Source organism: Anabas testudineus, chromosome 2 (assembly GCF_900324465.2).
Source record: "Anabas testudineus chromosome 2, fAnaTes1.2, whole genome shotgun sequence".
In the NCBI taxonomy this organism is placed as follows: Eukaryota; Metazoa; Chordata; class Actinopteri; order Anabantiformes; family Anabantidae; genus Anabas; species Anabas testudineus.
Genome location: NC_046611.1, coordinates 2,067,778 through 2,084,052, shown reverse-complemented (window position 1 = coordinate 2,084,052; position 16,275 = coordinate 2,067,778). Strand labels below are relative to the sequence as shown.

Below are 16,275 nucleotides of genomic sequence, written 5' to 3'. Positions count from 1 at the left end.
AGACTGACTCCAGCTCAAAACCCGGAGCCAAGACATGCAGCAGGGGCCTGTTAAGTCTTTCCAGAAAAAGGCTGGAAGGTGCCAGAGCCATACACAGAGCTGGCACCGGGTGCTGCCTCAGCATCAGGGCCTCCTTCTTAATTGCAGTGGAAAATGATGCTGCATTTCCCGCCTGTTGAACCAGCTTGTAAAGAAAACAGCCCCCCACCCTCCTTCTCCAAAGAGAAAAGGTTGATTTATAAACTGGGAGTCTGTAGAATAATCAGGGTTTGGAGGCTTTTTGGCAGAACGTGAGCCCATTTTCACCACGGGGAGAAAAACATTAGCAAACTTAAATCACCATTGCATCAAGTGGTGAATGTTTTATTCTGCAGAGCCCTCAGCACAAAAAGCCTTTCTGAACAAGGTGTACCAACTTTCTTCCCTCTGATTACTGCTCTGACAAGTCTTAGGAGAGAATCAGGTATTTATGATTCATGATTAAAATCTCTGTGTTCACTCGCTGCTAAAGCATCGTCTTTGGCACTGATGGAGAAAGAGGAGGGGGAGAAGAGAAATTGAGACACAAACACTCGCTGAGCAGCCGGCATTAAAGCACAGAGCTGCTTTATTCTCCACCTTTTGCTTTTTGGCTTTGAAACTGCGAGAAGAGATGAACTCCCCTCTAGGAGAACATGTTTTCTGTGTCTGACCACAACGGGATTCCATCCTCGTATAGGAAAAAAAAAAAAGGCTTTCCTGTCAGGAGTTTGAAAAGAAACGTTGAAAACAAACTCCAGCGTTGCTCCGTTGACCATTGAAACCAGATCAAAGACGGCTGCAGCTCAGGTTCAGGTGTTTTAGGTGAAGTTTCTACAGTTCTGTGGATGTTTCAGGCCTGTTTCAGGCAGCATTGTGAGATTTGAATCTAAATTTCAGGAGCCGAAGGATGTTTGTAATCAGCAGCATGTGTGAAATATTTAGTCTACCTCTCAGCTGTGTCGTGTTTTTCATGCTGTGAAACAACCAAACAGCTGCAGATTAGACTTTTAGCATGTAGCATGTTGTCAGGGCCTCGACTGTAAAGTTTATGAAACTGTTGGAGCTGAGGCACTTCATCATGGGAAAAAGACACAAAACAGCTACAGATGAGTTTGTCCCTTAATACTCACTCTGTTTTTTAGCCTGTTGTTAGTTTTCTAAAATGCAGCTTTTAATGACTACTGCAGTCTGAAAATTATTCAGCTCCCTCATGAAAAGTGTCTTCAGTACTTGGTAGATCACTATTTCAATCAGCAAAACAAGACACCAGCTCCTGAGGAAGCTCAGTCCGATCCTCATGGAAAAAGACCTGTGGTTCAGTTTGTGTCATTTTGTTCATTTTTCATGAACAAAATGTTTTCAGTCTTGTTTTTCTGTCTAATTGGTAGTTTGTAGTCATATTAAATAGTCTTAGAGATACACAATATATAAACAGTATAATTCTAATACTTCATTCTTACCAGATATGAGAAGATCTCGATCCAAACAGGTGTGTCCAAAGGTGAAACGTAAAAATCATAGCTGCTGCTTCTCTCGCCCTAAAAAACAGAAACCCATGTTTGTACTGGCCCTACCTACAGTACCAAGATAAGCCCAGGGTCTCACCCTGTCATTAGAAAATAAAAAGTTAGTATCTACTAGGAAAGATTCATACTGAGTGGTTTTTGATGGAGGGGATTTTTAAGATGTTTTTTTTTAAATATGATTGAAAAAGTAAAACTAATATAAGCAAAACAATTTTACACAAAAAGTCCATTTGTATTAGAAGCAGGTGAATGAATCTACCACCAGATGTGTGCGCGTGTCAGTAGTCACCTGCTAGATGACACCTGGACTGTCCCAGCATACGTTTAGTGGGGTGAATCCTCAGAGAAGCTGGACTAGGTGATGAGGAGGAGAGGGCAGAGCGATGAGAGGCTTTAATGAGGACCTCCATCCTCAAACCTCCCGAGAGCGGAGACCTGGAGGGCCCGGCGAGCAGCGAGGTGGCGGCGCTGACCTCCCTCTGCTGCTGCCAGGAACTATGACTCCCCAAAACCCCAGCACCTCCTTCAGCAGAAGGGTTTAACCCCCCCTCTAATCCAGAATTGTGACGGAAAAGTTGAGCGATGCAATTTCAAGAAACTTTATCCAACATCTGCTTTTTGTCACCTTTTGTCATCTGTTCACTGGTGAATAAAAACATGACCAGGCAGATAATCACCAAAAATAAGAACGCAGAATAATATTAGGTTTTCTGAGAAGCTCCTTCTTAAATCTAACATTTAATATTAAACATGCTTAAAATGAGATTTTGATGACAGGGAAGTCCCATGACTTTAAATCCTGACTTTTATTTTATTAAGTCAGATGGATTTATGTAAATAACTGACAGTAAAATCTATATCACCAGACAATAAAAGACAAACATAAACATGGATTACTGTCATTTCAAATTAAGCTTGAATGATTGTTCTTGACCTTAGAATCAATAATTTGACAAACGGAAACACACAGTTTGTTAATTTGTCATGAATCTGGTGCATTTACAGCTCAGTTATCGATGAACAAGCCTCGTATTCTGATGGAGACTGTGTTTTGGGGTTAAAGGTTCTTACGAGATTTTACTTGTAAACATTTAGTTATAACTAAAAACAGATGCGTTCGGTGTTTTTTCTCCACATAAAACATTTGTCATGCAACATAACAGGCCAGTGCATGTGGTCGCTGTTTTCTTTCTCATCTATAAGTAATTGAAATAGTGTGAAACTGTCTGTGTGTTGCATACATGTGACACAATAAACATGTAAACAAAGGACAAACAGTATGAGGAACTCGTTTACTACACAAAGTAAGTTAAACGTAATTTAGTTAACTTAAAATATTCAAGTTGATCTCCAAGTAAGTTTGATCTGTTGTTTTGTTTGTTTGTTTGTTCGTTCTGTGTGTGTGTGTGTGTGTGTGTGTGGTGCTATAGGGGTCAAAAACTCCAGTGACAACTGTTAAGTTGTACTTAGTTATATGGTTAAACTGACTCTTGTGCTTGTTGGTAAATTGTGTCAAAATTGTGTAGAACCCCGTAAAAGTATGATGAGTTTTCTAATGAGGGCTGGACACCAATAAGAAATATGTTTACGATTACCTATTAATATGATTGACAGGTGAGGTGTTCAGGAGGGGAAACTGTGACAGAGGTTAATTAAATTACAGCTATCTGTAACTTTAGCTACTCTACTACAAAAATACTCAGTTATTCCTCTAAAATCCAAATGCCTGAGATTAAAAATTAAAAAGAAGTTCAGAAAAGTTAGGACCTTTTATTACTTTTCCATATTTTCACGTATTGATACTAAATTTGTTGTGGAAATAGGAAATAGTTTGGTGAAACTTTATTTTTAAATGTTATAAATCTTCCAGACTATATCCTGTAACTAAAACAGAGTTCAGATTCCACTGTTTTGTCCCCAAGTGTCCTTGAGCACGACACTAAACCTCTGCCTGTGCAGAAACAGCAGCTTCTTGCCTGAAATGCAAATTAGCATCTCTTCAATGAAGTGTGTGTGATAACATGTAAATGACGATGGAGACTCTGGTTGTGTGAGATATCACAGATAATGATCGTCACAATTGTTTTTTAAAACCTCTCTGCTGTTGTTTTTCCTTTTTGACCATGATGAGCTGTTAATACACCAAATGTCCCTCAGACAGATGGCATGTTGCTGGAAAACAGATGTTATTTTGCATAGGAACATATCATGAATATGCATGTTGTATTAGATCATGACACCGAAGGCCTCGCTGATAATTGGTGACTGAACAAAACACTTTGACTGTAGCAGAGCTGAAGAGGTGCATCTGTATTCTCCTAGTCTGTTTTATTATTTACATTTTTTGATGCAGATTATTTACTTGATGAATTGTTCGGCCTGTCTGTAGTTTCCAGGGTCACATCTTCAAGTCTCGATTGTCCAACTAGCAGCAAAAACTCAAAAAAATTCAAGATACAATTCTAGTATGAAATCTTTTTTTATCTGAGAGGCTAAAATGGATCAAATCATTGATGATGCAACTAATCATTGCAGCTTTACGTGAATCCACGTAGTACAGTTTTACATTGGTCACTGAACAGTATACACTTTAATAATTACATGACATTAGGACGTGGTGAACATGGTAAAAGTATTAGAACAAAACTATTTTAAATACCAAATCATTACTGAATGAGGCATTTGTTTAAGTGGAGTTTCTTTTTCTTTTTGTCTTTATGTCAAATAATATATGGTTGAGGTATATGAAAGATAAAACCCTCAAGATATCCATATCCTTCACTTCCACCTTACTCCACATGTCCTTGATGTTTCTGTGGTTAATCTCTGTTTCACAATGAAAGAATACAGAGAAGTCAAAACAAAGAACTTAATGTTAAATATGTATTTTTGCTTATTTCTCATTTTGTGAATCATCTTATGTCCTTTAAAATTCAAATTCATTAGAAGTGCTGAAAATGGTATCATCTGCATAAAGTAGAAACAAAACATAGACGTCCAGAAAATGTATAAACTATAAAAACTGTGCACTGACCTCAAACCAAAGACCTCAGACAAAGCAAGAGGACTTTTACTTCTTCTTGCTCCACCAACATTTCCAGACAATCCTCTGCTCGTGCAGGTCAGCGTGTCATTTAATGCAGGAAAATCCAAAACTGCACGGAAAGATTTTTTTACTTTTAAAGGACAGTGTCGGTGTTTTTGTCCTCTAAGACTTTACTGCAGCGTGACCTCCGTTTCTGAGGATGAAGATTATTCATAGGGCATTAGTTAATATTAAGCAGGCACTGACACAGAGGCCACAGCACTTACTCTGGCAGGCAGGTGGCCCTATTGAAATAAGAGGAGCTGCACCTTAATAATACATTTGTCCCTCAGGGGCCACTCATGCAAAAAAAATGTCTGTATTTCTGGAACCGAAGGTGCTTCATCTCATAGAAATCCTAATGTGTTACAGACTCTTACAGGTTTGATAGGCAACAGTACTTATTGGTTGTTTAAGGTTTAATTTTCATGCCAAAGTATGTGCAGGCGCTTGTAGCTGGGTGTGTGACGTGGGATCATCTGTAGGCAGATACAAATAGAGACAGACAGACTCCTCAGCTGCCAGTTTGACCACAATCTTTTGAAATTGATTCATAAATTAATATCCAGCTACTAGAGGCAGAGGCTGAACTCTGGAGGGGATTTACATATTAGTCTAATAGAAATGAATGAGGCATCAGTGACTGCAGAGCACTATCCATCATCTGCACTGACACTTGGAGCTGGAGGAGGGATTCAGCCTTGTTAGACTGTCACATGCGTAATAATAACACAATAATGCCGAGCTCTGGTAATGTGATGTGGTGTCATCAGCAACGAGGAAGGAAGAGGGTGGTGGAGGTCAGTGATGAAGCTCAGTCTCCTTCACATCAGAGTGCATTCACTGGTTTGATTGTCAGAAGTCTAATTGAGCTGGCAGCCTCCATGTTGGCCCGCTCATCACTTTACATATTGTCAGCAGGGGCGACTTAGTGTCCGACCGCACAAAACGCACAACCTCACGACTCCTGTGGTGGCTGGTGTCACTGTTGGCTACTGCCAAAAAGCAACAAAAACTAATTTTAAAATTAGATTTTAAATGAACTGGGCTCTAAAATAAAACCTGATCGAGTTCGGTTTACACCATGCACCAAAAACAAGGAGAAGGCCCAAGATGCTCACTCAGCAGATGAAGTTGTTCACTTGTTAAAGAGCTTATTTGAGGCGAACTGATGACTCATAGCACAGTGTCCACCCCACATGTAACATTCACCTTAACAAAATTCCTGCTACAAAACAAGACAGTGGCTCCACTACTGCACAAGTATCCCAACAGTTTGTATGTGTCGTTTCCAGTAGTGTTACCTCCCAAAAGGTTGACATTGCTGCATTGATGCTCTTGAACTTGGAGCTTTAAGAGATGGCAGAGAAGGAAACACTAGCTGTGAAACATGAACATCTGAAGTCCTTAAAACTCAGCAAACAGCTCCATTCACTGCTCTGTTTGTTGTCATATGTGCAGATAAACATAACTGTTACAGTACAATTAGATTCTTATTTGCAATCCTTCCTTTCACAGTAATAAAATAAATAGAATAAAAATTAAGGAGTGAACATTTTACAGTATGTGTTACACCAGTGGCAAAGTTCTAGCAGCTTGGGAGCAGTTACGAGTCAAGTCAGTACTCGGAGCGCTCGCTGGAGACGGCTCTTATCTGAGTTGTCATTTAGATTCGCTGTAGCAGTCAGTCAGTCAGAGAAGGGACTGAAAGTGTCCATTTCCAGTGTGTTCTTTACTGATCTGTGGATTTTGACCCACTTTGTTCTCACTGGTGTTGACTGAAATGAACAGAAAGCTGGAAAATGATGTTTGTAGTTCTAGTTTTTTGGTGTTTTCCCTATTTGACTGATCTGGATCTCTCTCTTCTGTCCAGTGTTTATTTACAGCGCTGTTTCAGACACGAGGAGATGGTTTTGCAGACTCCTGCTGGAGGATGTAAGTTGATTAAATGATGCATTTCCAACCAGTATCTAATAGATTTTTAACAAATGTCAAACAAATCAATAAGAGTATGTAAACAGAATTCAAATCGCTCATTTCATGGTAACAAACCTAAAATCAGTCCTGCAGTAATTGGGAGAGTTTAAAAGTAAAATAAAAAAAAAAAGGAAAGTTAGAACAGTTTCAACTTGACTCTATTCAGTTGTTACCTGAACCTTTAAATTCTGCTTTATTAAATACCAAGTTAAGACCAGAGTTAACCGCCTAATATGAAGTCAATGTCTCCTACTAACCACTGTACGAGCTAACTTCTGTCTGTGTTGGAAGTGTCCCTTTAAAATACTCATACTTTTCATGAGTAACTGAACACTAACTAGGCGTCCATTTATGATCCATGAATTTGTTGGCAAAGTGCTGAAACCCATCTTTCATCTCTCTGGCTCATTTATCTCCATCAGTAAATGAAGGTGCTGATAATGCATGATCTTTGCAAGCCTTATCTCCACCTCTTGTTCAGGGCCTGGGGCCTGGATAGATTTCACAGCCTGGGGCTATTTTCTCTCCCACTTCACATCTCTAAGAGAATAAGGAATTCCAGTGGCAAAAGCAATCACAAACTCTGGATCAAACGTATCCTCGGCTGAATTTCCTGACAGACTAAAATCATTTGTTCCTCTTTCTACCGCTCAGCACTGCGTCCCAGGAACCTCTCGCTCCTCTCAGCTGCTTTGTTTTATGTGGTTTCAGCAGCTGCGTCCTCTGGGCCTCTCTGTCAGAGCTAATATTGAAGTACACACAGTCTAACTGCAGCAGCAGCGGCCGCTCCGCACACGTCTAGCCTTTTCCTCTCCTGTTAACGTCCTTTTTCATCAACTTCCAAGTGAGAATTTACATTATGTCAAGCCTGCTCTTGCTGGTGAGGTAAGACGAGGTCAGTGGAAGTTATTTCAAAGCTGCCTTGAAAGAGGTCGTGCAGCGTCTTAAGAACGTGCGCCTCAGTCTGACGTTCAGCAAGAAAGGTTTGAGAAAAGTGCGTTGTCGGCAGAGGGTGTAGGAACGTGGCTTCAAAGACAAAAGTTTTGTTGTTGAATTATTGACGCGATCAATGATCCTCTTTGTTCAGGGAACTATGTAGAGAGACTGATGAATATTATTTGCTCAGATGATGAAGAGCACCATTCATATAGTTGTGTCATGATTTGGCCACTGCTCATTTACCTTTATGTTTATCCCTCAGGAAATAGACTGATATCAGGTTAAAGGTCATTTACTTTATACTATAAGGGGGGTAGACTATAACTGGCTGTAGTGTGCTTTATTCAGTAATCTAACATTGTATATCTTCAATATTTAACATTTAATGTTTCTCAATGAAGTAATTTTATCCAATTAAAATGGATCTTAACCTAGTTCTGACCTGCACCTGCAGTGTCTGGAAGCAGCTTTTGCAACAAGGTGGAATAATTTAATTACATTTTTGTAAACAAGTGAAATGATTACTGCCACTAGTGGTGGAATTGGAGATTCATTTCCCTACTGCAAAAATAATAATTATCACCTAATTATACAAATGATCATCTCTTGTCCTGGAACAAACCTCTTGAGATGAAACAAAAGGAGAAAAGATGAAGTTGAGGCAGAATATTCAGAAGTTTCCATCAAACTGAAGATACTGCTGCTGTTTCCATCTACATTCGTTTGAGATGCTCAGATTTGCTCAGAGTAGATGTTAACAGAACAGAATTCTCCCAGTACTTTCTCAGCACTTCAATCTTAAAATAAATAATTACATTTTGGACTCCCCCCCTAATGAAATGGAGACAGTTCTTCCAAGAGCATTGTAAAGTTTTTCTCCTTGGTTTAGATGTTTTATTTACCTTGAAGCGTCTGAAATGTCTAAATGTAAAGTCTTTGACATCATGCTAGAGACTGACCGTCCCATACCGGTTGTACCTTTGTAGCAATCAAGCAGCATCTCTTTTCAGTTTTGCATTGCAAAGTACGTTTTTAATACCAGAACCAGAATCTTTTCCTACCTTTAAACAGGTAGCATTTGTGTTTAAACTAACAAATCCCCAAAGTTGTGGTAGATTTCATTTAAACTTTAGCAAAGTTCATTTCTAATTTCCACAGTCAACACTGTTTTTTCAACGGTGATCATGGTTTTACTCCAGTCTTACCCCTTTTAGAGTCATATGAACATCTATACATCTATATTTAAGGATAACACAAACAAGATTTGTTTAAAAAGTTGATGGCAATATTGTATTTCTTAAAAATGTACAAATGATATTTACATATAAGCAGCACAACAAATTGGTGCAACAGTATACAAAAGGAAAAAGCTTGAGTCTCTGTCTCTCTCTGATGTTCTATATTCAGTCTTCTGCTCTTCTCGCTGCAAGAATAGAAGTCATGCATCAGGGCATGGGTTCACAATTCCAGTCACAAATCAAGCCTCTGATGCCTGACATTGAGACGTCACAGTTAATCTCAGCAACAATGCAGCAATAATTAAATAATGGCTGTAGACTGTAAACGTGAAATGCTGTGATGATAAGAGACAGAAAGGTTCTGATTAATGGTTTTTGTCCTCGAGCGGATATGAGCAACATGATATAAACTAAAGTTGAGCTCCAATAATTTGCAGTGAACCAACATGTTGGTGATGATAGTACATTTGAAATATATAGGTATCAGATAATCACCTGGTGGAAGTTAAACATTTTAAATGTAATCTATGCACAACACGCTTTGTTTGGCTGAGCCAGGCACTTAGTAAACTGATCTTACTGCAAACCTGTACAACAACTGAAGGAATTCTGTTGTTTGCATGATATTTACTGTCTAAGGCAAAAAAAGACAAATATGGCTTTTAAAAAGATAGAAAATTGCCATTTTACATAATTTACAAATGAAATGTCACACACTGCAGAGGCTTTTTGGCACACAGTCACATCAATCTTAAGTCTGTGGATCAATGTTTATTGTGCATCAGGAGCTTAGAAGTTCTGCGAATACATTTTTGTCTGCACTTGTGCTTAAGACATCATGTTGAGGAACTTGTTCTCCTCTGCTAGAGCAGTCAGCAACGAGCTCATGTCTCCAATGGCCATGTTCCCTGTTCCTGCTGGCACAGAAGGCAACGTGACCGAGTTCCTGGGCGTTGTCATCCGAGAGGAACTCTGGGACAAATTCTGGAGTAGACCAGGACTCAAGGTTCCTGACATCAGGCTGGACTGATCCCCATCATCCAGCATGCTATCAAAGTCTATCTGTACTGGCTCGAGTGCTGCATTAGATTCTACAGTCCTGGATGCTCTGTCACCTGAACTGGGAGACTCGACATCATTCTCAAAAGGAGGTACATTCACCAAAGGCGAAACATGATGTTCCAAGTTCCTGTTGGACTCAAATACTTGAATCCGCCCTGTGTAGTACATGCTATTGTCATTAGAATTGTTGCTACTGTAATTAAGCCCTGAAACTCCACTACTTGCTAAATCCAGGTTATCATTACTTAGATGCCTTGTTTGCTGCATTACCTTCGGTCCCGATAGGTGCTTATTTAGGGATTTGGGTTCTGTTGGTGGTCTTGGTTGGAGATGACTCTGATTCCTAATTTGCAAGGCGTGTTGGGAGGTCATATTACAGTTCTGCTGGTCAGAAATCATAAGTGATTCATCACAATCCTCAATTTTAACTTGCACAGGCTGAAATCCAGCATCAGCAAAGTGCATGTCAACAGTTTCCATGTCAGCAGAATCCTGTTTGCAGTTGAGGCTCAGGACGCTCCCATTTATTGCTGTGTAATTGGCGTTACCGTTCTTATCATAAGGACTGACGCCTTCATTGAACCTGCACTGAGAGGTAACTGTTTCATTAAGATTTGCTAACTGCTGGAATCTCTGGTGCTGGAAGCAGTTTAGTCCAGGTTCACCACTGAGCTGTTTCAGTCTCTTCTGTGCTGTGTTAGTGAGGCTTTGAATCATTTGCTGAGTGCAGCAGAGTTTGTTCTGTATGGATCCAAAGTTCTGGTTTTGTTGGACGACAGCCAAATTCCCTTGGACCTGTGGCTTGGAGTACTGCTGCCCAGCATCCGGCATAAGTCCCAAAGACGCTTTGTTCCACTGAACAGGCCGGTCGGTTGGTAGGTTGGCCCTACTGCCCCTCGCTGGAGATGGACACATCTGATGTTGCTGCCCTGGACTCAACACCTGGGTGGTCATCTGGTTCATGTTGGTATTCACAATAGCCATCCTTCTCTGATAGAATGACTGCTGCTGGGGATTAGGATTTCCTTGGAGATTTTGTTGATTGGTTGCATCACTCTTGTCAGTGCTGAAGTCAGGCAGGTTCAAGTCTTTCTCAGGAATGTCACCTTTCAGCATGTCCAAGGTGACATTCTCTGAAATACTGGGTGGTCGCAGGCCATAGGTGTAGTGGTGGACACACTCTGATTGCAGCAAGCCTTGCTGGGATGGATGTCGGCGATCTGGTGTAGGTGGTGGACGAGGCTGCATAGTCATCCCTCCAGTGAGTGTGCCCATGCTGTTGTAGCGATGCATCAGTGGCTGGCTAATAGAATCTATGGCCACTCGTCTCACAGGGTCACTGGCTCGGCGGGGGATGTTAGATGGGACTTCATGGGGCATTAAGCTCTGCTTGGTGTAGCTGCTGTACTGCCTGGAAGGCAGACCTCTGTTGATGGAGGAGGATTCCTGGGCATCCCCATGGAGGGCTGAGTTGGTCTTCAGATACATTCGGTCCATGAATGGAAGAGGTGTAGGTGGTGCGCCCCCAGTGGCAGCGGCATATTTAACCTTGAGACGATAGTGCTGGGCTGGGGTCAGGCTAAGGGGGTTGGGTAGGCCCCCTCCTCCACAGTCTCCTGCACTTCCACTGATTCCCCCACACTGGCTGGCCTGACTGGAACGTCGTGAGATGTCAGCAGAGATGGGGTCATAGGAGTCAGCAGAGCTGATGTTGCTGGGGCGGTTGGCACCGAACAGCGAGGCCTGGCTTGAGCGCCGACTAGAGTAGCAAGGGGAGATGCCTGAAGAGCGGCGGCTGAGGGTGTAAACTGAGCTCAGGGTGCTGGAAGTGCTGTCACGGCGTTCTGAAAGGTTTCCCAGTAGAGTCATCTTGTCGGAGCTCAGATCACCCAAGCCTGAAGCAGGGAAGGACAGCGGACCACCCATACTTGGACTTTCCAGCAGTGACCCTGTGAATTAACCGATAAAATGTTGTAAGTTACAACTAAATAACTGACAAACAAGTTAGCAACTAGCTAGTCAACAAAATAAAACATGTAGGAGTAGGAGCACAAACTGGGTAGGTTCTTTTTCTGGGGACTTTGTCCAATCTATTTACATCCCACTTTTCTCCGAACTCACCACTTGCTGGTATGGGTGGGAGCTTGGTGCCGAGGACCGGGGGTGTTGGTCTGCTGGCCCACCGACACGAGTCCCTCACTGTCTTCAGCTTTTCCTTCTTCAGATGCTCCAAACGCTGACTGGAGCCAAGGTGCTTTCGGATGTGGAGACCCACCGCTGCAATCCCACCAGTGAAATCTTCAAAGCCCAAGGACTCCACGAAAGGCAAGTCGTCCAGCGTGCTGAGGTCCCCCAGGCTTCCCCCGCTGTGCACCGCCATTTCTACTCCACTGTCATTGTTGGTGGTACTGCCAAGTGGTGATGGTTCGCTGCTACATGATGACTGACCGCCAGGGCTGGACTGATACATCTAGAAAAAGGGAGATTGAGGAAAGAGAAGGAATTTTGGAGAAAATGCAGAAAAGGAAGAAAGAGCGGACAAGATAGCAAAGCATGAGAGAAGCAGTAAAGACACAAGTATTTGTTCTGAAAAACAGTTTCTCTTTACTAGAACAAAAGTGGAACAGTGGTTAACATGGCACGAAGAACAGTGAATCACTGGGTCTTTTATCCTCCCCCAGCTTAATTGTAAATAATGAGTGTTTTTGGGATGGGGTGAAGAGGTGGGGGTGCACCACAGATTACAGGCTGTCTTAGTCTGTCTGTGAATTAGAAATGGGCAGGATGAAAGGCTGCTGGAGCCTGAGCCAGAGTGCCGGGCCAATCACCATGAGATGTGATCACGTTTCATTCTTTAAAAACTGAACTCTGGACTGTGGAGGTTTGTTGAACATTTAGGTGAGTATAAGGCTTTGCTTGTCACACTCACTTCTTTCACTTAGGTCTACAGTAAATAGCCTTTGGGGTTTTCTTTCCACGCAGTATTTTTTTCATGCAAGTGAAAACGCTTTCTACACTTTCTTATATTTAACGAACTAGATGTAAAGTTAAACATCAGAAAGCAAGTAACATTTTCCTCACACTAATATTTCTAATATTTCAGCTAAGCGTTTCATGTCAGACTCATGATTTGCCTTTTGCTGCAGTTGTTTCCTAATGTTTATTTATGCAGTTTAAATTGCTGCATATGGTTGAACATTATAAATATCCTCTCTTTCTCTTTTCTAATGACAATAATGGATACACAGTTTGTATCCCTCCGAATCAGCGTTTCCCAGCCTCAGTTTCCTCACAGACTCTAATATATTCACTGTTAAAAAGCTGTCTTGATCACAGCTTGATGCTTGGCTCTGTTTGCACGGAGCGCCAACACCAATTCCCACTGTTTGAATATTAATCCTGGGGTGGCTTTTATCATGCGCTGGCTCTCTGACTTGTGTTTGATGGGTCTCTACTGCAGGTTTAAACTGCCCCTCTAAAGGAAAAGTGATGTACATTGTCTCTTGGATGACATGCAGAGTCAGTGGATTATAGATCAGCAGCTACACCTGTTTCCTTCCCTAACAAACCTAAAACGAGTATTTGCTTATGGATTTAAACAAAGTGGAGTGTCCATTCATTTTGTGGTGGACAGTATTTGCCAACATATTTATCAAGTGCACCTGCTTTGTGGCAAATTGCAGCTAGAACCAGCTAATATCAAATATTGTTCTTAGTGGTCATTATCTCATTAAAATAAAAGCTAAAAGGAACTGAATTGTGTAGAAATGCAGTGGTTTAAAATGTCGCACAAAATGATGGAAGATGGTAAAATATGATGTAAAATGGTGAAAGAGTGTTGAAAGATAAAAAGCCCAGGTGAGCTCACCTTAGCAAGGTCTGTCCGTAAGGAAAGTCAGAAAAGGGAAAGAAATGAAGAGTCAAGCAGTCAGCAGAAGTTAAGGTTAAGATAAAAAGGCATGCTTTTGTTTGCAGGAGTGAAGGTCTATTGTCTCGAAGTAAAGTTATTAGAATTAAAGGCACTAAAGAGCAGTTGGCATGAAGGATCCTAGCAAATTTGGCTTGTAAAACACACTCCCTAATTATTTATTATCATTATTATTATTTATAATGTCCAATTCTTTGTCTATTCCTCTCCAAAGAATCGCTGGTATGTATTTAGATTAGTGTACTTATCTACTTTACTGTCTGTCGTGTGTAGTATTTAGTTTTTTACATAGTTCTATAATGAAACTTCGGAGCATTTACTTTTTTTTTTTTTTTTTTTACTGAAGTTGAGCAGAACTGAATTAAACAGTCTTACCACAGAGTTTTCTGTCTTGATGGATTTGACTTGCAGGTAGTCCTCCACACCTCTTGGGGAGTTGTTGTCTGATATCTTGTCCTCTCTCTGGATTCTGTCTCTTGGACCTGTCTCATTCTCGCCATTCTCTCTGGGCGGCGGCGGCCTGGGCGGCAGGTCGCTGCGCTGCTTCTTGGTGACGTGTGCCTCTGGGCCGTGGACGGTCTTCACGTGCTTCCTGAGGGAGCTGGGATCTGTGTAACGCTTGGTACAGCCGGGGATCTTACAGATGTACGGTTTCTGCAGATAAAACGAAAGACACAAGTGATAGTTGTTGATGAGAACATTGCTGTTGAGTTTACCCTTTGGTTTAGAAGAAAAAGGTGAAAGGCCTGAACAGGTTTTAACAGCTGACAAAATACAAGTTTCAAAAAGGTGGTATTCATTAGACTGTTTCTGTTTATCTGAAGAAACAATTGACAAATGTACTGAATAATAATAACCAGGTAGAAAATAACTCTACACTAACACTAAGGAATAAATGATTTGTCCTATTGTCATAAGTTAGAAATAATCTGCCATTAGAGAGTATAAGCACGCTGGTTTTAGTTATTGATTTCTCTTCATTGAATTAGATTTGACCTGAGTGCTTGTTGGTGTGCAGGTGCATGTGTCATATAAAAGCCTCCGTGTGTTTGTGGGTTGTTGCAGCGACTGCGAATTCCCTCTCTGGCAGTCCTTTGATGGATAAGCAGCAAGGTTTCTGAAATGCTTCCAGGTTTCATTTTCTATTCGGCGTCTGCAGGTGGTCCCACTCTGCAGGGGGGTGGGGTGGGCAGAATGATTCGCCCTAATGCATTGTGGGCCATTGTGCTCATTATGTCTACACCTCATTATTTACTCACAAACGTCTGGGCGTGCAGAAGAAACACACACCCTGCTGTCGACACCTGTACATGAACAATCCTCACATGCTTTTCTATGCAAACACAATTTGGGCCGTTCTGGGGCAGTTTTAAATCTTGGCCACTTCAGATTTCAGACCCGAGAGAATTTCTTGTGGAGCTGTATAAGTGAGTCTATCTGTGCGATGTCCTGTGCGTGAGGAAGGTCAGTGGTGCTGTACTGAGGAAAGGTGAAAAGTGTTTTGTACCTCGTTGGAGTGTGTTCGGTTCTGGTGTTTGGCTCGGTCCGACGCGTTGGAGAAGGCTTTGTTGCATCCTTCGTGCTCACAGACGTATGGTTTCTCGCCAGTGTGGGAGCGTAGATGGGTTTTGAGATTCTCCAGGCGGGAGTAAGCCTTGGAGCAGCCTTCAAACTGCAGGAACAGAAAAGAACGGGCGCTCTCAACATGTCTTTTAAACAATATGTTACTGTCATTTGTTAAAATGGCAACAGTTCTGAGTGGACCACGGTCCAGACAACAACCAAAGCACCTCCACAGTTTGAAGCCCAATATCAGTCTAGTCGAAGACAGTCTGCACAGGCTTCATCTGAAAGGATATGTGCTAATGCTGAGTTTGTCAAAACCAAGACACTGACAAAGCAATTCATGAGTAGACGTCAATTTCTGATTATACATGTGCTGCAAATAGGTCCTTCAATGCAAAACTAAAATATGATGCAAGCCACAGGTTTTGTCTTTTGGTTGCCCGTCATTAAATGCAATTAGCCGGGGGCTTTTAGTATATCTGATTGTGTCTTTCCAGTTTTCATCCAGACTTGTTTTTTACATTGTTGGGTTGTTTGAGGTTTAGCTGAATGAAAAGACACTGAGACGCTGTTTACTTATAACTTAAATAAGGATGATGAGCTGTGGCTTCTGTCTAATTACTGTCAGCAATACTGGTAAATATGAGCGTTGTGTTTAAGATGCATATGTTTGTATATTCATCAATCAGAATATAAATTTTGATTTGAAGATAATTTATCATAATATATATTTACTCTAGTTTTAGTCATTGTGTATGTGTATATAAATCAAATTATAATAAATTATGAAGAATTTGAATGATTTATATTAAACATGCAGTAGTATATGTGATATTTATGCATGTATATACTCAGCAGTGAGTAGAAGAAAGAGATCTTTAATCCTGTCTATCCTGTGGGTGTTAGTCTGTTTAATACCTACAGTATCTACAT

The 16,275-nt window shown here is 41.2% G+C and overlaps 1 protein-coding gene across 1 annotated transcript in view; it reads right to left on the bottom strand.

Annotated features, from left to right (window-relative positions):
* Positions 1–8,837: 8,837 nt before the first annotated feature.
* The window catches only part of LOC113162899 (zinc finger protein GLI2-like), a 65,906-nt gene continuing 58,468 nt past the window's right edge, over positions 8,838–16,275 (bottom strand). The window contains exons 11-14 of the mRNA XM_026361147.1: positions 15,284–15,448; positions 14,152–14,430; positions 11,970–12,318; positions 8,838–11,797 (exon numbers count right to left, since the gene is read on the bottom strand). Of these exons, the coding sequence (XP_026216932.1) occupies positions 9,615–11,797; positions 11,970–12,318; positions 14,152–14,430; positions 15,284–15,448 (2,976 nt within the window). The 3' untranslated portion in view covers positions 8,838–9,614. The remainder of the gene's footprint in view (positions 11,798–11,969; positions 12,319–14,151; positions 14,431–15,283; positions 15,449–16,275) is intronic.